This window comes from Strix aluco, chromosome 19 (assembly GCF_031877795.1).
Source record: "Strix aluco isolate bStrAlu1 chromosome 19, bStrAlu1.hap1, whole genome shotgun sequence".
Classification (NCBI taxonomy): domain Eukaryota; kingdom Metazoa; phylum Chordata; class Aves; order Strigiformes; family Strigidae; genus Strix; species Strix aluco.
In genome coordinates, this window is record NC_133949.1 from 13,153,311 (window position 1) to 13,176,073 (window position 22,763).

Here is a 22,763-nt window from a genome sequence, read left to right on the forward strand (position 1 = left end):
GTTTGGGTGGGTTTTTTGCTTTTGCAACATGTGCTAATGAAATGCTGGTATCAATAAAATGTGCCATTTTACTGAAGGCAGATATGAAGCAAACTTCCTCGAGCCGCCGGCTGAGACTTGTGAATCAGTATTTCAGCACTGACCTTTTTATGCCTCTTATTTCCATTCCAATTCTTGAGATCTGATGATTAACCCAATGAAGTAATGTTTAATCATTTAACCTTCCTTTGCCTGTATTGTAGCAGTCACAGGAAATCTATTTCCAAACCAAAAAAAACCAAATCATCTTTGAACGGGACATAGTGAGCTAAAGTATCCTGAAATGTTATAAAGAATGAATCATATTAGCTGAGAGTCGAGTCCAGTCTAGATACTTTAATTTTGGGGGAAAATGTTTTGCCTGTAAGTAGCTGAACTTTTATGTCTTTTTTCTTTTTTTTTTTTTTAAAGCAGTACATTATGAAAGTTGCTTTGCTTTTATTTCAAATGCTTAAAGAAGTAGAGAAAAGATTGTTCCCTGTGCAGGCTTATAAAAGAAAAATTGTGTTGTGAAATAGGTAAAAGTTGTGAAACTGATGATTGTATTCTCTGAGAAATGAAACTTTTAAGGTTTTTTTATTATTGCAGATGTCGCAAAGATTTGACAAGCGAAATTTAAGGAAGCAACCAAACAGAAGTAGTTCTGAACTTGTTTTCATTAAAGTAAATGTTGGGAACTACAAATATAGTTTTGTTGTAACCCTGATGTGCATATAGCCATGCAAATTATTCATAGCTATGATTACATTAGATAATAGAAAATAGGAAAAAAAAATCCTGAATATATCTGTTTTGTCTTATTTAGAAAGTTTGAAAAAGAAAGACAAATTAGAAGTTCTTGACTGAAATTTTTAGAGCTGTAGCTGTGCTTTCCATGGAGTACTTTGTAATAGGTAATGAATGTAAAAAGACTTAAAGAAGAAACAAACTGAGCAATAACTTTAAAAATAAAAAAGTAAAATTATGAATTAAGGTGAGAAAAATTGCCCCAACGTTGGTCTGGGTGGGTTTTTTTTGAGACAAACTCATTACACTTTTTTCAACACTTTCATCGTTGGTTTTATAACAAAAATTGTATGATTTTTAGCTGGAGGGAAAAAATTCACTTTAAGGCAGACTTGCATTTTGCAGCAGTCTAAAAATGTAGGTGAGGGAAGCTGTTTATTTTTAAGAAATTTGATGAAAAAAGGGGCACTGTGCTTACACTAGTACAGTCAATCCATATATAATTATAATAATATATTTTATTAAACCAGCTGTGCTGCAAGCATTAGTTTATAGGTCACTTGCTAGAGAGTTTGTTTCCAATTCCAGCTTGTGAAAATTAATACAACAATGTATTAGCAATGCAGTCTGAGATAAGGGTAAATAAGTTAAAATTAGAATAGAAACAACTTCCATTGAAATATATCATGGACCTGTTTGAATAATGGGATTGTAGTGTTTCATGTTAAAGATACTTTACAATGAGCTTTATGGAGCTGTGAAAAAAAAAAATAATCATTGGCTTATAAAAGTGAAAATTGTTGTAACCCCATGAGCATTGTGAAATGGTGAACAAAATAGGAACTGAAAACATCATGGTCACATTCAGCTTTGTTGTAGAGTACAGGGGGAGACATCTTATGAAATTCCTACTACTTTTTCAGTTCACCTTTTCAAAGAACAAAATCTGTTGTTGAAAGGACGATGTTACTGTTACGCTTTAGCACACTTTCTCGTTTTAAATTAATTTGTAGAGAAGTTCTACTTTTCTACTTTGGTATTTGGTTAAAGAATCAGAATACCTGTTGTCTCCCTGGTGTGCTGCATTTTATTTCCTTTGTTGCTAGCTGTGTGATCACACTCTGCAGAAGAGTCTTGCATCCTTTTCAGTTTGTGTCCTAAATCCTCAGTGGGACCGAATGTGTGTATCAGTGCTGACCCCTATTAGTAATCATATATTACCTTGTTTCGCTTTTGTTTACTAACTTGGAAATAATAATGGAGAGAATTTTAGTTTGAGAAGGAACTGCCCTCGATGTTGCAAGATTTTTGGACTTGGTTCACTGGTAGATTATCATGTGTTGTTATTTATAACAATTTGTGTCAAAATGCACTCCTTTAACAGAAAAACATGAAAAATTTTACTTTCATTGTCATATAGGCATGTTCTAGACTGGTTTCTACTAACAGAAGTTCAAGTGTTTGGTGTCAGCCTCACTGGAATTAGGTTTTAAGCACTCGTGCATACTGTATGTATCCTAGAAGTTAAATAGAAAAATAGCAGGAACGAGTTTTTAACAAAGAGTGAATATTTCATCTATTCTCTTTTCCAATAAGACATTTCATGATCCCGAGATGTTACTCCTGGTGAAAGTTAGGAAATTCACCCTTTATAGAATCTTCTAAAGGGTTTTTATATTCTCCTCTAGTTAAAAATGTCCCACTGTAAGATGTAGGAAAACTCATTTATTTGGCACTTTTCTTTAAGTTGAAATATTTGTTTTACTTTAGATAATTTTTTCAAACATGAAGTATGATAAACAGAATTATTCTGATTTTGGGGTTTTGGTTGTTTTTTTTTTTTATTTGAGAATTTAACTATTTTTAAAGCACTGTATTGGAGAAAAGTTACTACTTTAAAAAGGAGTGTAAAAAGCTAAATGGCCTTATCACAGATTTTTTTTTAAAATCTGACATGGAAAGTTATGTCAGTTTTATAGTTCAGAATTTAAATAATGTATAAGAACATTGTCAAGTAATTGTAATCTACTTGCATTGGTGTATAGTATTGAGGGTTTCAACAGAATTGTAACAGTTAAAATTGCCTAAATTTTTCTGGATTATCTTGTGGTTGCTTTCATCAATAATAATGATATTTTAAATCCTATACTTCAATAGTGAATATCATTAATTATTGATTAAAGCAATTTCCTTGTGAAATTTATCTCATAGTTTTCTACAGAATGTAAATCAGTGAATATTGCATTGCTGCTGGAAAATCAGCTTTTTATTGCTTATTTGTACACTTTTAAAAAAGAATTAATAATTACTTTTTAAAGTTTTTTACTACCAAAGATACTTAGCTTTCTATAACTGCTGTTGCCAGGCCTGAGTAGATAATACTGACCCCCATTTTAACTTCTTGGACAGTTTTTCATCAAAAGAATTCTATTCTCCTGTAAATGCATTTCTGACATTCAAATAAACTGCTCTGAGAATCTTTATTTTTGTTTTTTAAAGTGTTTATTGTGTATTTGGTAAACTCTGAGGCTCGTGAGTTTGTAATGAGTATGTTTGGAAGTTATGATCACAGAATAAAAGCAGGCAGCATGTTCTTAACATGGCTTTGTAAAGAAGAGCTCAAATGTTTTATGGTCTGCCACCTTTGTTGCTTTTAAAGTATTTTGGATTCAATTCTGTGGATGTAATGAACTTTACAAGTCTGTTGTAGAGAGTACCTGGAATTAGCTATTTTGATTAAGATCACAGGTTTGAGAGAAAAGATCTAAGGATATAATGGGATCATTAAATTCTGCCTTTGTGCTGTGAGAAAGTACCTTTTTAACATTGTAAATGGTATTGAAGGAATTCGTTCCCTTGGCTTGCTTAAGGAATAAGGTATAAGCAGCACTGGCATTTCAAAAATATGGGGAAATAAATACTAGAAAACCAGTTTCCATAGTAGTGTGAACTCAATGCCACTTGCAGAGTTTGAAAAACAAAATTCAGTACACGTAGGTGGTCTGATGTTCACACTGAGCACTGTGAATTTCTCTCTCTTCCCTCTAAGCCCAGAGTTTCAAACTGGCCTTTTTGTTTTAAAAATTCTCCCAATTGCTAGTTAGGAAATCCTGAAGCATGGAGGATATTGAAATCACATACATTTTGAGGTATTGTTCATTTTGGGTTTTGTTTTATTAATACTTTGTTTTCTTGTTTGCAGGATTTTGCTTCCCGGGCTAAACTGGCTGTCCAGAACCTGGTGCAGAAGGTTGGGTTCTTCGGCATTTTGGCCTGTGCTTCAGTAAGTTCATTTCAGTAACAGAGGGGTTTATAATCACAAATTGCAGATTGAATGTACTGCAGTGAAATTAATGCTGTGAACTGTGACTTGGTTTTATTTGAGTCCATATGGAGATCTTCATGCCTTGTTTGCTATTTCTGTGTTCTCTGTGGTGCTTAGGGAAATGGGATGGTTGTGGAACTGGCAAGTAGAATAGCATGGAGAAACTCCAGTCCTAGATTAGTACCAAATGCAGTGAATTCTGCGTAACAGCACAGCTAACAGCTCCATAGTTCAGCATGGTGTGGTGAAACCTGATAAAAACAGGTTGATTCACTAAAGATGCAAAAGGCTTGGCACAGTAAGGAAGATTTACGAGAGACCGAACTAAGACATTCTTAAAATTCAAGAGGTTTCTATGTTTCTGTTTCAGACCAGGGATGCTCCCTGCATTTGATGCTGAGGCTGTGTCCTCTCTAACAGAGGCACATGCACACTGCTGCTCACTGCTCTCTGTTCCTGGATATTTGGCAGATCAGCTCATACGCCCACTGACAGTTACTCTCTTGGGTCCTTCCCAGCCCAGATTATTAGCTGGCAAGATATAGCAAGAGCTTTATTATTACCTATAGATTCTGCTGGAACCACATAGTAATTTCTTGAGGTGTTTATGTACTGCAGCTTACAGTACCTGACATCTTCAAATCCAAAGATATACACAGATTGAAGAGTGGAAAACTACCTGTATAAATCCTGACTAGGATATCCATATGTAGCAGTTCTAAGTCTGCTCAGGAGATCTCTTGGGGTCATTAGCAACCAGAGAGAGCACAGTGAGGAAGCAAGTTTCAGTCTCATGGCTATATGAACTACAAACTACTTGTAGCTTTTTTATCTCCCTAAGCAATAGGTGATGCAAGCTTCTCCACTGATGTTATTTTAGTGTTTTAAGTAGGATAATACTGTTCTTCTGGAGTAGAAAAAGATTTGAACCCTTTGAGGTTTAAATCTCTCTCTGGAAGCTTAATGAAAACTGGTGGGAATGGTGTGCCTTATTCTTCCATCCCACACACAAAATGCGGGATGTGATGCACAGAAATGTGATTAGAGTGAAGGAGGAAGGTCCCCTATGATCCCATTCTTCCGGAAAAACCACAGCCATTAGCCAGCTGCTCCGCTGATGAGATATTGCACACTTGTCTAGCATCTCTTTTAGTTTCCGAAATTGTAGAGCTGACAGTGCTAACTGTTTGCTCAAATGTAAATACTCAAATGTAAGTAACCTGTCTTAGCTGGAAAGAATTAATCTGATTATAGTTGCTGGCATATAACCTCTGTTTACTAACCTTTTGAACTGTCTTAATATTTAGAGTGGAGACATAGGTTACAAGCTGTTCTTCAAATCTTTCCGTCCAGTAAGCTCGTGGGCTGCTCCTTCACTGTCTCTGACTCATTACTCTCTAGTCACCATCTTGTGAGACATCCCTGCATAGGCTGTTCTGTCTGTCTTGTGTGATCAGAACAGCAGCTTGTAGATGACAGGGATGAGTTACTGGAGCGGCTGGACAAGGGGAAGTGTGGATAAATGGAGAACATGAGGAAAGGAGTTGGTAAACATGAGAGGTGATGTGTAAACTCTTCATAGTTCCTGCTTAGTAATACTTCAACATTTGCTTAACTTCTTACCTACTTGCTGCCCTGTTCTTCAGTGCACTCTGAGCTTCAGCTTCCTTTTGCTTATATAGGCTGCCCTGGTTGGGGGAGGGATGAGGAACCATGAATCCACCACAGTACACTTGGGGATTTGTAAACGTGTTTACAGAGTAACTGCAGAGTAGCAGTAAAAGGGTGAGGCACTGAAAAAGCACACGGATTCCAAGCTATATATTTTTTTTGTTGCATCTGTGAGGAGGGCAGCCCTCCACGTGTGCTCCTTGCATTTGTGTGTTCCCCCATGAGCTTCAGGGCTTTGTTTCAGGGCTTCTCTTGCTTGTGCCTGGTTCTCTGTGTGCTAGAAGGTGCCTCCTTTACTTTTCCCCCCTTATAACTGAGATTTTACTTTTGGATTTTAAAGAGTATTTTAGCTGGGTGTATTTTGTATGATTAGGGAACTTGCTTGTAAAATGGTAATGACTGTCCCAGCTGCAGGTGGTTGTCTGTCAAGCAGTGGCTTCTAAATGTTACATAAAAACACAATCAAATTGAATTTAAAACTTTGCAAGTTTATTCAGTGAAGTCAACCGAATGTAATGTTGTTTAGTGGCCATAAGAAGCCATATAGTTGTCTGGAGATTATTTCCTATGTAAAGGCAGCTCTGGGGAGGGAACAAAGCAAGAATTAGCCCTGGAAGATCCTTGCTGTGACTTGCGAGAATTTGCCCTCCTGTCTTTGTGGGCTTTTTTGGCAACTCTCAGTACTGTGTGTATGTGTTTTTTCAAAAACACAGAAAACCCCACTGGCCTGCTAATATACCCTAATGTGGACTTGTTGAGTAACTTTTTACTGTGATATGTTTAATGTATTGATGATACTCACAGTTACCCCTACCTAAAGCATGTTGCTCCCCCAATGGTGATAGTAACGCAGTAATTAAAATGCACTGTGAACTTAAAAAAAAATAACCTCAAACCAACCAACAAAGAACATGCTTGAGACCTAGAGCAGACTTGGCTCAGAAGAACAAAATTATCTGGCTGTGGTATAAGTAAATAATTTACTAGCCTCCTATGCCTAAGACAGCTGTCAGAGGTAAGGAATCATTTTAGTTGAAGTGGAGCATGTTTAGAGACCGTTTCGGGGCATGTTTAGAGACCGTTTCGGGGCATGGTTAGAGACCGTTTCAGATTTCTTCCTATGCAGGTGGTGTTGTGGGTGCTCATAAATTTGAATTGCTAGTCTATAACAGCTAAGTATAACCCTCATAAGCTTTCTCACAGATTTCAGATTTCCATTCAGTCAGTTGCAAAGTTGCTATCTTTTATGGTCTTTAACAATCCACGCTATTTATTTATTTGTTTGTGTAACAAAACAACACAAATACTGCAGGATATTAGCCCAGTAATACACTGCTACTGTGAATTACACATGCCCCATGTGTTCACTCAGACAGTCTGCCCTTGTGCAGCATGCGAAGTGTGAAAGGTTGGAATTTGGATACTTTCTTGGTTTAATGTCAAAAATATTTTACAGATAGTGTCACAATACCAAACGTCAAGCCAACAGTTTAACAATAAAAAAAAAATCTTTTAATTTTAAATGAAATGCATATGGTTAATAAAATCTAATCAGTGCTCTTAAACTGGATACATATGACTATAAATGCCAGTTTTAATGTACTTTCTCAGATGGAAATCACTGGGGATCATTTTGGACACTGGCTTCCAAGAGTGATGTGCTTGTCAGTGAGAAAATTTGATAAATCATTCAAAATGGCTTTACTGTGGTTTCTGTGCATTTCACATGGAAAACTTTTTGTTAGCTTTTTTAAAATCCAGGGGTAAGAAAGGGACCATGAGAATGGAATTGTCTGGGACATTGTCTAGCTGAATCCCAGAGACTTATGTGGTGCGACATTAACATTTTTGTAAGTATTAAGACACAAGAGTTTTGGATCAAGTTGAATAAGGGGAAAATGTTCATTTTTCAAAGTTTCAAAGTCTGTCATGTTCCTGTTCAGCTGAGTGAGTGCTGCAATTCATGAACTTCTTTCTCCTGCACTTCATAGATTCCAAACCCTCTGTTTGACCTGGCTGGGATAACGTGTGGACACTTTCTGGTTCCTTTCTGGACCTTCTTTGGTGCAACCTTGATTGGGAAAGCAGTAATTAAAATGCACATCCAGGCAAGTACTACAGCTCCTTTATTAAGGCTCTGGGGTGAAGACTACTTTTTGTTTAATTTGACTGTTGCACTGTGTTACTTTGTAATGAATTGTGGAGTCTCCCTTCCTGACCTGAAGTAATGGAAATTAATTTGGTGCAAAGGTATTACCAATAAAGGATCTGCTAGGCTTCGTGTGCTCAAAACTTGGGCAACTGAATAATTTATAGCTACAAACTAATGAGCTCGCTGCCTACACCACTCAGGAAATTGGTGGTTAGCCAAGTTATTTACCTACGGTTTTTACCAGACTGAAAGGACTTCGTACTCATAATGAACTTGCCTTTTTGGTAACAAATACTCATTTCAAAGAGCGCTGCAACTAGCCTTTACCGGTTAAGCAGCACTTTTAAATGCTCCCTTTTATCTCGGTTGAGTGTATAGAGAAAACCCCGCTCCTTTCAGGCCCTGCAGAAGGCAGTCTGAGGGTATGTCGAAGGGCATGTTGTCCATAGTTTTCCACCACGGTTAGCAATTTTTGGTGTCCTCAGTCTATATTATTTTGTAAGAGCCTGATTTCAGAGCGTGTCCAGTTTTTCTTGCTAACGCAGAGCCTTGCCGGATGCTCTGCATTTGGCAATCAGAATCTCCAGTTGCTCTGAAAACTTTTGAGTCTCGCTTTTAAAATGTGTCACCATTTTGTCCCATGAAAGATGAAGTATTGGTTCCCTGGCGATTCTTTACTGGTGGCAGTGTGGTTAGTGCTGTGTCATGAACCACATTATCCTCTATTTGTAAGGATTAGAACCACTGTTTTCAGCTGGGGCTTGGGTTTTTTTAAGCATCTCCACAGAACTGGTGCCGTGCCTATAGCTGTCTTGCCTGGAAATCTTCTGTCACTACATTAAAACAGCAGAAGCTATCAGTGGTATAAAATTACTTGTCCAGTACCCTCATCAAACTGCTTAAAAATCTTTCTTTTGCCCTGAAGGTTTCCATCTTCAACCCTTTTTTCTTCCCATCTTTTTTTAAATGGTTGTTTTACTTTGCACAGTCCTTAAACAGAAAATTCTCTTATTTACTGTGATAGAACAACTGTTTCTCCATTACCTTAATCTTTCTGCTTTTAAATCTGTGTGCTGTTAGAATTTGTTCTGGCAACATAGAAAAGTGAAATAGTATTTGTGTAATGTTCCTTTTATTATTTTATTTGTCTTGTTTAGCTAGCAGAATGTTTGCTATGTAATTTATAGCGTTCCACACTCAGATCAAATGTAAGTGAAAAAATATTTCCCAGTGTCTTGTACAGTTGGTAAATCATCTTATTTTGTAATACGTTCAGCTATTGGAGTTCTCTTTTCTGCGATGCCTGATTTCAAGCACACTCTTGTGCAATAGCCTTGATTTTTGTAATGATAATGCTGCAATTTGGGATTTAGGAAATGTAAGAGTCATGGAAAAGGCTTTTAATTAAATCTTTCTCTAGACAGGAAGCGAGTGACTCTGGTACAGTGGCCATCCTGGAACTGCTTTTAACTGGCCTCTTCCTCCGGACCACAAAATCATTTTGTGTAGTTCTAGTCACATCCCTTTTTTCCAGACTAGTGAATACAGTTCTCATTAGATCATGTTTGAACTGTGGGAACTGTTTGTGTGTGTATGCACTTCTGCACACCGTCTTGCTCGCTCTTTGCAAATGAACAAGCTGTCAAATATGACAGAAGTGGAATTAGCAAAGGCTAATTTAACAAAATTTTAAATTATGTCAGAAGAGAAGGAAGAATAAGTTAGAATAAAATAATTATGGACATTTTCTGGAAAAAAAAGCTATGTGTTATGAGAAGTTTCTTTTATTGAAATTACTCTGTTCCAAATAGTCTGTTGCATTAGAGAGTGACAGTCTCAGTTTTTCAAAGAGACTCGTACCCAGTGGCTCTTAATTTGTTCTTCACTAGGTATTTTTTATATTTCTGTCTGAAGCACATGAACTAAGGGAGTAAAAGATACATTATTTTTCACTTCTCTGATCTTTAAGTACATGTGTTTGTGTAAGGGGATGTGAATTTTTGTGCACAGTGATGACTTTTTCCATTAAAACATTGTTGACGGAGTAAAGTGACCTTGAGCTTCTGGGAATTTAAGTTTGGGGAGGATGCAAATGGTTAGTAACACAGGCTACAAAAACATTGCAAGAAATGAAATCTATGAGGAAATAGAATAATAAACGGCTTTGCTCTCTCCTGCTTCTTTTTGAAGAGTATTGAAAAATAAAGATCTTGAAAGAAAAGAGAAGGGAAAACTGAGTATTGGAGAAGCTGCCTGATCAGAAAGGAACATAAATTCTTGTACTCCATTGTCTCTGCTTCCCTTTAGATCAAATGTTTCTCAACTGATGTTTTCCTTCCTACAGAAACTGTTCGTTATTATAACATTCAGCAAACATATAGTGGAGCAGATGGTGTCCCTAATTGGGTGAGTAATTCTTTAACAGAGTAATACCTTTGCTCATTAAGTGGAAAAATACTGGAGGAGTCAAGCTAAATGTGCTGAAAATTGTGTTGTGCTTCGAAGTACAGGCTTTGGCCAACACGTAATTTAGGTCTTATTTGCAACTTCATTCCTCACCTCAAGGGCTTCGAGTACTTCAAGAAACATAATAGCACTGAAGGTCAGATGGCCTGAGTATATAGAACTGACGGTTAACTTTCACCCAGAAATATGATACAGCTCTTCCAATTATAGATCACTACACTCTTAGCTGCAAATAGACTGGATTTTTATGGACTTTCTTCAATGTTGTATTATGATCCTGTGACAAAAAATGAAGGAACTGTTGTGATTTATGCAGTGTCCCAAGATGACAATAAACATCTTCCATAATCTGAACTACTTTATACATTTAAAATATTAAATCTCTCATAAAATGTCAGTGTGAGAAATTTGGTGTGTAGAGTTGTATCTCCACTATATTAAACTTGCTTTTTCATAACAGAAATGGCAGTTTTCATGGGTAAACTTCCTATTTGGAGAAAGTTTTTTTTTTTTGTTTTTTTTATTAAGTTCTTTAGTGACTGATTACTATTTTAGTTTTTAAGTGAAAATCTCAGTTTAAAACAAGAAAACTAAGCAAAAACCGAGCCAACAACAGTTAGGGGAGGTGGGAAAAAGTACAATTAAAACAACATTCTTATATGTTGCCTCAGTGGGTTTGAATGAAGATTGGACACTGATGATGAAGTGCTAGATTTTTGCCTCATATCTACCTGTTCAGTCATGAAATTCTGTGTAATTTTAAAATCCAATTGTTGACATTAACATTTTCTGCCTGGTAATCCAGCAAATAACGTTGCAACAGTGCCTCTCCAACCATGCAGAAGTTTCATAAACTGCTTGAATGCAAACTAAGTGTGCAACTTAATTAATTTAAATGTAGGCAACTAGATCAAATCGTATGGATTTCATCAAAAAATCATGCTTAATGGTTCAAGAAACATTTGTGTTCTTGGGGGGGAAAGCTGCTGCCTGTTTTCAGTTCACTGATCAGATTCATGTCAGAGATGCAGGTTTAAAGTTTTAAACGTGAGTCTCTAACATTTAAATAGAAAGTCTTATTGTTGTGGGGGTTTGGTTTGTGGGTTTTTTTTTTTAAACTAGATACCTAATATGGATCCATAAAATCAATTCTAAGGTGTTTCTACTTTTCCAAGGCCTTTCATGGGGCAAACTGATTGACACTTTGCTATCCAAACTGTAATAACTATTTTCACATAAAATCCAAAAATCCACACTCCTCAAGAACAGTTTCAAGAGGAATGTCTGGAAAGAATTCCTTTTAAAATATGTAAACTTGAAGTAGTAATGCTATACAGAGAAAAAGGAGTATCAGAAGAAACATTCTAGGGCATTTCACTAATGAAACAAATCCTGACTTTATTACTTCCTGATCTTCTGATTGGGTGTCTGGTTTGTAACCAACTTCAAAATTAATTAGTTGCTTTGAACATTATTTAAAAAAAAAAAAAAAAAGAGAGAAACGTGGCTACTTCTAACCATCATTAGTTAGGTTTTCTTAGTGTCGGTCACACTAGACAATTTGCTACTAGCTGTTGATCTGCACTGCTGCTAGGTCAGGTATATTTCCAAAGATTTACTTTCCTGAAAATCTTTAAGCCAAAACTAGTAGTTTTTTCCTACTTCATCTGTCTTGGAGATAATTTTGCATCAAATTACTTCGAATGCATTCACAAGACCTCTGCTGGATTCAGATTTTATTAGATGGTTGATGTCAGAGTTAAAAAATGTTCTCGGGAGACAGTAAGATTTTTGGAATGTCCTGGTATCCTTGACTTTTCTCAAGCTGTCTGCTAGCATTACCTCATCAATTTCTTCTAGAGTGGACTATAAAACATGTTAAACAATAGCTTGCATTAAATCCCTTATTATTAAATTAAAATATAGTTCTGCTTAATGGTCGGTAACTTTGTTTTAATCAAATTCTATCTGACACAATGACTTAAGACTTTTTTTGTCTGGGATATTGCTCTTACACAATAGGAAATGTCTAAGCACAATACTTTAAAATAATGAACATATTAATATACAGGATAACCGAAATCTAGACAGAAGATTAAGTTATGAGATAAAGTCTGAGAATATTTGATTTTGTAAGCCAAAGAGAATTTCTCGATAACTACTTGAGTCTTGGCCAAAAAGCAAAAATGATTCACCTGCAGACCTTGCCCACAGCTCAACAGTTGTTTACTTCTGTTACTGGATGCTGCTGGCATTGCACACTAAGCCTGCCACAACCAGCCTTTTTTAATATAATTTAGGGTAATTTGATTTTACTGTTTTGTCTAGGTCTCCATTACAAAAGGATCATAAAATACTCCTTATATTAATTAAATATAGAAAGAAAAGGAAAAGAAAATGTGGCAGGAAATTAAGAAGCTGTTTACCAAAAAAATTTGGAAAACAGTAGTGGTAGCTAGTGTACAGAAATAAAGGTAAGAAGGATGGGTGGTGGTGGCAGCAAGGCAAATGGCAGCCCTGCTCCGTGAGCCTCCTTAGAAGGAACAGGACACATGGGTGGATTTAAGAAGCTGAAGCCAGCAGGACTCTTGAAAACAAAGCTGAAGAGGATTACAGAGATACTGGTAGCTCACATGGGGCTGGTAATTATCAACCTGTTCTACCAGTTAATAGCTTAAAGTTGTTGCTCTCTAAAATGCTAGCACAGGATAATGTTTTCTCTCAGGTTGTATTCCGTTCCTAAGGTTTTGTGAGGAAAGATGGTGTGTAAGAGTTTCTGCTTGTATTCTGTCACTTAAAGAAGAATTTAACTTACTGATCATCCATGTAAAATACTTTGATGCTGGTTTTAGGCCAAACCTAGCCCATTTAAAATGTTTAATTATGATGTGTGTTGTGGGTTTTCTTCTGGCTCTTAAATCTTTCCGTTTAATTTTTTTAACCTACAGCTGCAGGATTGTTTATGAAGTCACACTAAGCATATTGCTTTTAAGCACAATCACATTTTCTTTGAAGTGGCAGTTTAAAATGTGGATTAAGAATTCACAGAAAACTACTAAAAGGAATAGTTCTCAAAGCACACACCATCTGCAAAACTGTCTGCCATCAATTCTGGATAAATGTTCAGAAAGAAAAAAATTTAGGGTTTTTTTTAAATTCAGCATGCTCTGTTCGTGTTTTGTGAAGATGAGCTAATAACTCTAGAACTTCAATAGACATCTAAAAAATTCATAAACGTGTTTTATAGAGCATTAGGCAGCTTTTGGCCTTCACCTCAGAAGCATCTGAACTTTGGTGACAACTGGTACAGCTGCATCTGTTTTGGACAAATCCCACTCTTCAGGCAGAGAGATTCCCTCTGACTATTGTTAAGTTTATCATTGACTCAGGTAGGCTGGGGAAGGTTTTAATTAGAGGGGCTGGGATAGTTACTCAGAGGGGAGGCATGAACATGGAGAAGTGCCCACACACCAGGTATTCGATCTTAGCAAAGAGTCAACCCCTGCCTGTAGCAAGCGATGCCTTGCTGATTTTAAGAGAAGTAGAGACTTATCTATTCAGTTAATGAACTGAGTCCATAAACTAATTTGAAGCTTAAATAAAAGCCAGTGGAACGCATGTTAAAAAAAAATAAATAAATTGGGTACTTGCACAGGTTTTTAGAAGTTAATTTGCTAGTGCCATGTGCTGTGGGTGAGACACGTTAACAGTGTGAAGTGTAACTCAACAAACTCAGACCTGAAAGTTTACCCCAAAATATCAGTGCTTCTGAAGGGTTTCTTAACCTGGTGGTTTCTGTGGAACAAATTGTCATGCTTACCAGCCGTGCAGGCCTGTTTGAATGATTTGCACGTCTTAAAGGAAAAACAGTTTTCTTGGTAACAGGTACTTGAACCATTGCCTTGACAAACCAGTTTGCTGCTATTTATTGTGCCATAATTCTTTGCTTCACAACTTAATCTCAGTTGATTCTTGTGAGGAGCATGATGTTCTGTTCACAAAAAAAGTACAAATGAAATCATGGTGACTGAGGGAACTGGAAACTTTGCTTAAAGATGGTATTTTTTTTTTCAAAAATAATTTACAGTATATGTTTAGGTTAACTCTTTAGAATATAAATCAAGAAGCTACAGTGACAGAAAGGGCTGCACCAGAAATCACTTGGCCTGGGGTGGAAAGAGCCCTTTTTTGGATTCACATGGTGCCATGTGATTGCCTGGCTTTTTTGGGGGGACTTCAGCAGGGTATGGCCACGTAGCGTGGCCTCCGCCAGCTCATCTCCACTGCTCCTTATCGCTCTGCTCGGGGCAGAGCAGCATCAGAGGAGCCAGGCACAACCTGCCAACCCTACCTCCTGACTGGGTGGACCTTGGGTTCGCAGGTGTGCTAGAAAGTTCATATCCTGTTGGACTGGCGTCTTCATTAAAGGGTATTTTGAAAAATGGGTTCAGTCAGTATTTTAAATAAGACCTGTGTAGTAGAATTCAAGCAAAAATAAGCTGAAGTGGCTGAGAACATGGATAGCTCAGCAGTGACTTCAAAATCTCCTGAGAGAAAAGCTTCTGGGAGGTTATGCCAATACACCTGACATTTCTTGGTACAATAAATCAATGGCTCGCCTCCCACAGGTATATCAGAAACCTGTGGGACTGTGCCCTCATAATACACCCTCTACACAATAGATCAGCTCTGCACAGAAAAGGCTTTAGTGTCTTGAAAGGGACACAGATGTGGATGAAATCTGAGTAGCTTTGGTGTTGAAAACCTTCCAGTGGATCACAACAGAATTATAAAAGTTTATTTGCAAAAGGCTTGTAGGATTTAACTCTGAACAAGCAAGCTTTGTTTTCTAAATTGTGTGCAAAAATATATCTTTAAAATACAAATAAAAGTTTCCTTACAAAGAGCAATATTGAGCAGAGTTAAGAACCAGCAGTTCAGAGATGTTGCAATTCCTATTTTTGAAAGCATTGATTTTAACATAACAGAATGTCCCAAGAAAAAAAAAAAACAACGTTTTGCAGGCAGCTTGGTTAACGTGGGTATTGGAGTGTAGCTCCAGGTATAAATGACGTCAAACGTGTAACAATTTTAGCTTAGTAATCTTCAAATAAGATAGTTTCTTTCTTCATCCCGTAAAGCAAGTGGGCCTGCCAAGTAGCCTTTTAACCCTCCAAATGTTTCTGTTGATCCTGACCATAAACCAGATTTATTTTCTGCAATTTCAGAACACTGAACGCAGATAACATCTAAGTTTCACCAAATGTCCTGAGGCCCAAGTGGCGGTGCTCGAAGCTGAAGGCTGTGGTTACTCCCTCCGTGCCTGGGAGCCCAGGTTTTGCCCTCCCTGAGCCAGGGTCCAGGTTTGCTGCAGCATCATCCTCTGTCAGGGCCGAGTCAGGCGGGAGCCTGAGGTCCCCTGAGTCACCGTGCAGTGTCCTGGTATTGGTGGAGCCTCAGGGAAATGGATGGTTTAAATACTGTGAGAATCTTTATCAGCACAGGAAATGACAGCTCATTAAAATACTAACCGTTAAGCCTGTTTAGATCACTGTCTGGAAAAAAGTTAACCATTGAAGGTTCAGATAACTTGCTGGAAGAAAGGTGCTCTGTTTATCAGTGAACACAGTACGTGAATTAATCAGCTTTGCTATTGTCCAGTGGCATAAAAATATTTCCACTGAAATCTGTTTTTCAATGGTGTATAAAATGCCTGACTTTCAAAGAAGTTGATACCATGCTGGAGCAAATCTTCCAGTTTCTTTTGAGGGAGGGATGGCTAAAATAACCAAATATGGTGCCTCTTCCAAAATGCCTTACTGCTTTTGAGCTGCAGGATGGATTTTTCTCGTGTTCTTACAGGGGAGTGGAGAAATGTGAATCTAACACAGAGAAATTCAGTGTGGGAGGAAGGGGTGTTGGGTGTGATGATTTCATGATGTTTTGCATAATTGTTCAGAAGGTGGAGGCCTTTGCTTTTGGCCCTCTGGCCTAGCTGTCCATAGCTAGTCTGATTTAAATAAATTATTTTTAAAAGAGTTGGAGGTACTGGGAGGGAAGAGTCCATCCCAGCACGCTCCCTGTCGTTTGTCACATTCTTCAGTGCCACTTAACTCCCTTTTTTGTAGAAGGAGATAATCTCTGGCCTTGGGCCATGCTTGCTCCGGGATGGCAGGGTGAGATACTGAGTGTGTGCAGCCTTTGTGCTGACAAAACGCACAATGCTTTTTTCCTCTTAGTTTGGTTTTCTGTTGTTTCAAAATTTCTGTCGCTGTTGTCTTCATTTTGAATTGTAGTGCTGGCATTTCCTAAGAGGATGTTTTTCTGTAGCTGGACTAGCCCAGATAGCTGAATCTGAGCAAAATGTGTACGACGCTGTTTGTCCCCAGACCCTGAGAGGGTCCGGACGAGGACACAGTGTACATGCCAGAGAGCCGGACAGAATCAGGCCCCGTGTTAACAGTTCAACGTTTTTTTTTTTCAAATTAACAGCTGTGGATATTAGAGAAATCATCCATAAAATGGGGTTGTGACTCACTATTGCATCACCTTTCCAAGCAGGGCTTCGGTGTGTTTCAGCCTGGGAGCCTGGCGGCTTGTTTGCACCATCTATTCAATTACTGTGGTTCTCATTTCCCTTCAGATTATTATTTCCATGATAAAATAGACTTCCATGGTTTTAAACCTGCAGTACTTAATGTTTCTTGATCATTGCAACTGGGGGACTGATTCCAGTTGTGCTTATGAGCTGCTGAATAGGGTGTAAAATTCAGACCTGAATGCCACTGAAGTTCTTATTTACATTTTTAATTTCCATCAGAATAAATGGAGTTTAAGAACTGCTTAGAGTTAATCAGCTGCTTAATCATCACTTGCTGTTAGAGGCCTCTTACAAACGAGAAACTTTAATTAGCAGTAAAAACCCCACTGTATTAATGTTCCTAAAATGCAGGTCTAAAAGGACAGCTTGAGTGTTTCTTGAAAATACTGGCTAATTCTAACATTTCCCTCTGGAAAAGTAGGGAAATATACCCATGTGTTTTTATAAGATAGGAACTTTATACACTAAATCTGGGACTGATAGTTGGGGTTTTTTTGGTAAAATGTTAGCGCAATGATACCAAAATGCAGTATTTGATAGAGAACTGTACTTCAGCATTTAGCACAGCTTGTAATGATCTGAGTGTTCACAGACTAAAAGCATAAGTTATGAAATTTCAATAACTCAGGAGTAACCTATGCTCTTAAATATCTTGTAAGATACATACCTTTCAAAAGTGAAAATATAATGATTAAATGGCTTTATAGAAGTATTTTTAATATTATTAAAAACGCCGTTGGCTGGAGTATTGAATACCTTCCTAGTTTTTGTTAAGCTGCCATAGGGAAAATATTCCCCCCACCCTCCCACCCCGCCCTCAGTTTGGTGCTTCATCCACATCCCTTTGAGAAAACTCCTACCCGTGGTTCCAAAGATTTTGTTAAAAAGATAAGTTTCCCAAAAATCTTTCCTACCACTTCATGACTAGTGACATGCATTTGAGGATCAACTTTTGACAGTCATTCTTGGAAAAGCAAATTAAGAAATTGTACAGTGTGTTTTAATAAACACAATTTTGCTGTAACTGGAATAGAAGTTTTTGGAGTCATATTGTCAGAATCTGTACATAGTTGGTGTAATTTTTAAACTAAACCTAAAACAACTTTGCTGAATCTCTGTAGTGTGGTGCTTCAAATAGATGTGAAATTTTATTTGTTAGGAAAAAAGCTATATAATTTTTCATTTGGATAAAAATCATGGCTCTTAACTAAAAAAATAATCAAAGATGCATCTGTTTAATTACAAATATCGATAATACTTCTGAAAACATTTCAACGGTGTTTTGTTCAGTGAAGCAAAATTCTTAATGGATGTTATGTTGTAGTATTAGACTGCAAGTAATGGTTTTTACAGAAATTTTATGATTTGAATGATTTTAAAGGCTAATACAATTTCTTGGAATTCTGTTTTCAGTTTCAATTCCTTGTGAAACATTCAATTTTAGCAGAGAATCAGAATGACTTAAAACAAAAAATGGTGTTTAGTGTTAACTGTTTCTAAAATTTCTTCTGAATCAAAATTTCTTCGAGGTTGTTTTTCCTGGGGCGGGGGGGGGGGGGGGGCGAATCCAAAGCACTTTTTTCTCAGTCTCATGGTAAAACTATAGCTGGTCTCTGTTTTTTAAGTAAGCTTTGTTGAAAGGACAGAATACACAAGAAGCAGCACCTCTCCTGCAAGGCGTCCATCCTTGTTGCTGATTAACTGCAGATTCATTAACAACAACGGTAGCAACTACTGAAATGTATTTCATTGCTTATTTTGATAGATAACTTCTAGTGAATGACCCTTTTTTTAAAAAAAAAAAAAAAAAATTGAAGTCTTTAAGCAGCTCACCAAGACCTATATTTTAAGCCTTTAAGAAGGGAGAGCAGGTTGTGTGTTTGTGGGGGTTTGTGTGTTTTGTTTTGGCAGGTAGAGACTACAAAGTGTGGATGAGCTGAGTTCTGTTGTGCACTAAGGTCCTTTTATTTTCTTATCCTTTCATATTCTTTATTTGAAAGACAATAGGCTTGATTCCCAAAGGGAAATGCAGGGAATTGGTTTTAGATTATTCTACAAACAGGGTTATCTTCCAGCATCTTCCCTTCTTAAGTCGGATGTGTAAATACACTTGTGGTTTGCAACTAGACTCCTGAAACTGCAGCAGTCTTTTGAAGGTGTATCTGAAATTCATTGCTAAGTGGTGCAGAATTATGATGCAAATCTGTTCCTCCTGCCTGTGTACCTGCCTCTGCTTGGAGTGTAATCCCTGAAAATTTATGCTGTTTTCCCCCTTCTCCTTTGATAAGAACGGGGTTAGTGAGTTGAACTTCACTAGGTATGCAGGGAGATACCACTCGTTTGTAATTAAATGAAATGAAAACTGATTTTTGAGACTTTTAGATCTAAAATTATGTCTGTGCTTTGGATGTTAGGTGACATGTGTTAGCTGGTTGATTAAACGATTGAATTCTGTCAAAAGAGTACAAGTAACTGACACTGTCCTGCTGAAATGGGATTTCAAGAATTTTATTCCTAGTACTGTGGATTTGTGATTTTCTACATGTTATGTTGTTTCATTTTGCTCCATATTTAAATTTATGCACTTTTTTCAGTATTGAAGTGTCTGCGAATGTGCAAAATATTGCAGACTTTTTGAAGCCAAGCTCCTCGCATTCAGGATCTTAGTTCTTCAAAATAGCTCTAATAAGATGAATGTTGTGCACTTAATTCTTAGTCATGCTCACAAAAGAAAAAAAAAAAAAAGCTCAATACTTTTAGTGAAAAAAATTTTGAAATACAGTGTTGATGCATCAGGATCTCTTCAAGCTGCCTGAACTTGGTTTTCATGTCTTTGTTCTTGTTGTTTAATGCTAATTGGGCATTGACTTAGTTCAGTTTTCAGAAAAAACATGGAGGCATTTGAACACCCATTCTGTTAATCATTCATCTCTCATAATTTAAATATTCCTCATTTCATAATCATGCAGAAGTTTAAAAGTAAATAATTACCTTTCAGTAGGTTTTCCGGGCTTCCAAGTGTCACTTGAAAAAGAAAAGAAACCTCAAAATGTAACTCATTTTTAAAACCGTGACTCGTACTGATCAGCGAGTCATTAGGAGAATTTTTACCACGAATAGTCAGCTTCGTAAGGGACGGTTCTGCAAAACTGGAAATCATTTGTAAAAGTTCTCACACTCCTGTGTAAAATGTGTAATAGATGTGCTTTAGTCTCTGCTTTTTTTTTTTTCCTGAAATTTTACCAGTCCAGGCACAGAATTTACTCACCCATTTGTATCATCGTGATGGTGAATCATGAGGGAAGCAATCTTTTTCTTGTGAATATGTTCAGAAAAATTATTTGCCCCTGGCTATTGAAGGAAATAGATTTACTGGAGGAGAGTGAGCTACTTTGTTTCTTTCATTTGTGCATTTTCATGAATTCTTAAGATTAGAAAGCTGTTGGTTTTTAATTGGGCTTTAGCCTGGAAAAGGGAATATAGTGTCAAATCAGGAGACTGAGGAAAATAATTTTGAAGGTCCAGCCTTCCCGCAGTCATTCGGAGAGGAGATGATCAGTTTGTTAAACTGTCTGTGTGGGTCTTGGTGTCTGAAGCGTGTTTTACTAAATCCTCCCTGAAGTAGTAGTGTAAAGAATCAAAACTGAGGCGTTGAAATTTAAGTGACTTTTTTATTTAATTTCTTTAAAATTAGAAAAAAAAATTATTCTGGGTTCTCTTTCAAATTAAAATGGTGTTTGTCAGTAATGGGAACTCTCCTGTGGCTGGAATTTGGAGTGTTGGTGTTTGTATGTGGATCAAACCTTGGGAGCCTTCGGGTTGTGCTTGTGTTCTCACCACACCAGCTCAGCTGGTGGTGTTTTGGTGGCAATTTCAGCTGTCTAGTATTTAAGTATTTTTATTTTAAAGTGTCATGACAATTATTGAAGCTCCTTGGACCTCCTGCTAAATAGCACGGTGTATGGATTTAAAGGAGAGCTACCTAGGTTGTTTTTGATTAAAGCCTGGACAGGCTGTGGTATTTGCAGAATGGAAGTTGGAGGCTGCCTGACTCTGTCCGGCGCCAACACCTTTACGCCGTGGAGGTGGGAGAGGGTTCTTACTTCCAGAAACGTACCCGGGATCTTTATAACCTTAATGTAAGAACAAGGTGTTTAGTAATGTATTGTAGCTTTTGTGCAAGTCATCTGCCATAAACCATGGCATGATTCAGAACAGGGTTCATAGTTCCTTCTTTGTTCCTTTGTTAATCACTGACTGGTGGGAGGCGCCTGCAGAATTTGCTAATGCATTCTTTTTGGGTAAGGATGACGCACAGATTGTCCTAATAAGGACTTAGTTTGAGAAAGGGGCCGTCTTCTTTGAGAAGATAGGGGCAAGTCATAGGGCGAGCAGTTTCTTTTTTAACTGAGGGATGACACAAGCACAAGTCATTTCCTTATTAATCGGTTCAAACCAGTTCTTACAGGAACTGCTGGTGATAAATGTGGGACTTCTGAGAAGTCATTCATTTGATTCTCAGCACTGCACCAGTGCACAGCCTCAGCTGGCTTCTCCCTGGCTTGAAGGAAATGCTCCAGCTCACAGCTTCTTTCTGTGCTACCAGCAGTGTATTGTCACTGGTCTGCTCTGAAATATTTTTCTTTTTAAGCACTTTTTGAGGATCTGGGGAAATATGTCCCTTTCAGAAGTATCAGATAAAAAGATGAAATACACTTTATTTCGTGGTTATCTATTTTCTCAAGTAGCAATGCCCTTCTGAGCTGTAGCTCAGTCTGAACTTTGTTCTGTTTGGGTCAAAGTGGTAAGTTGAAAAAAAAAAATGTTTTTTGTTTTTGTTTTTTTTCTCCCCTATTTTGCCTTGTTCTCTGGGATGAACTTTGCATCAGTGCTATTCCAAGTATAGGTCCTTCTCTTCAGAAGCCATTTCAAGAATATTTGGAAGCTCAGAGGATAAAACTTCACCACAGATCAGACAGTGGCATGCCACAGGTAAGTACGTCTCTGCCTCCCTCCCCGATTAATTTTTCCCTTCTCTAGCTGTCTTTTGACTCATCAGGTTTACCAATGTAACTCGATTCTGATTTTCAAAGACTTGCAGTGGCCCGGGGCATAGATAAAAATCTCATTTTAAAACCAACCTGGGAATTAAAAATAATACTGTAATAGTATGCAACTGGACTTAAAGCTCTTTGAGAATAAAGAAAACAGAATAAAGAAGTAAGGTCAATGGCACGTCTTGCCTCTATACTAGCATGCCTAGTTTGAAAGAAAAATCTAAGTAGGAAAAAATCGCATTTACATGTGAAATGGTAACAGACTGTGTGCAGCATCAATACTTCAGAAGCCAGTAAGATCTGTGGCTTAATGGCCAATAAGAGAAACAAAATCCCCAAGCCTTTAGTTGATTAAAAGGCAAAGAAAAATACAGTGTTTTGAGTCCTACAAAGGAGCAGAAGTGCCCTTTCATACAAAAAAGTATTTTAAAAAACACATCCAGAATTTGCAGTGGGGATGGGGCAACTTTGATATGAAATTCCTTAGGATACCAAGGCATTTTTAGATAAAATCCATCAATCTAGCTCACATTTCACATGTAATACTTGTAGCTTTTAGTATGTTTCTTTGCCCATTTCTTACCACAAAAGAGACTGAATTAGGGAGGATCAGGCTGGAATAACTAAATATGCAGATTCCTTTTATACACATGGAAGTAATTTTTGTGCAGTGCATTGCTGCCCTCCTTTGACAAAAAAAGACAAGTTAAGAGTAGCCATGGAAAA

The 22,763-nt window shown here is 37.3% G+C and overlaps 1 protein-coding gene across 6 annotated transcripts in view; it reads left to right on the top strand.

Annotated features, from left to right (window-relative positions):
* The window catches only part of VMP1 (vacuole membrane protein 1), a 70,643-nt gene that overhangs the window by 44,447 nt on the left and 3,433 nt on the right, over positions 1-22,763 (top strand). For all 6 annotated transcript variants that reach the window (XM_074845279.1, XM_074845277.1, XM_074845276.1 and 3 more), the window contains 4 exons: positions 3,968-4,048; positions 7,753-7,869; positions 10,258-10,319; positions 21,870-21,972. In XM_074845279.1, the coding sequence (XP_074701380.1) occupies positions 3,968-4,048; positions 7,753-7,869; positions 10,258-10,319; positions 21,870-21,972 (363 nt within the window). The remainder of the gene's footprint in view (positions 1-3,967; positions 4,049-7,752; positions 7,870-10,257; positions 10,320-21,869; positions 21,973-22,763) is intronic.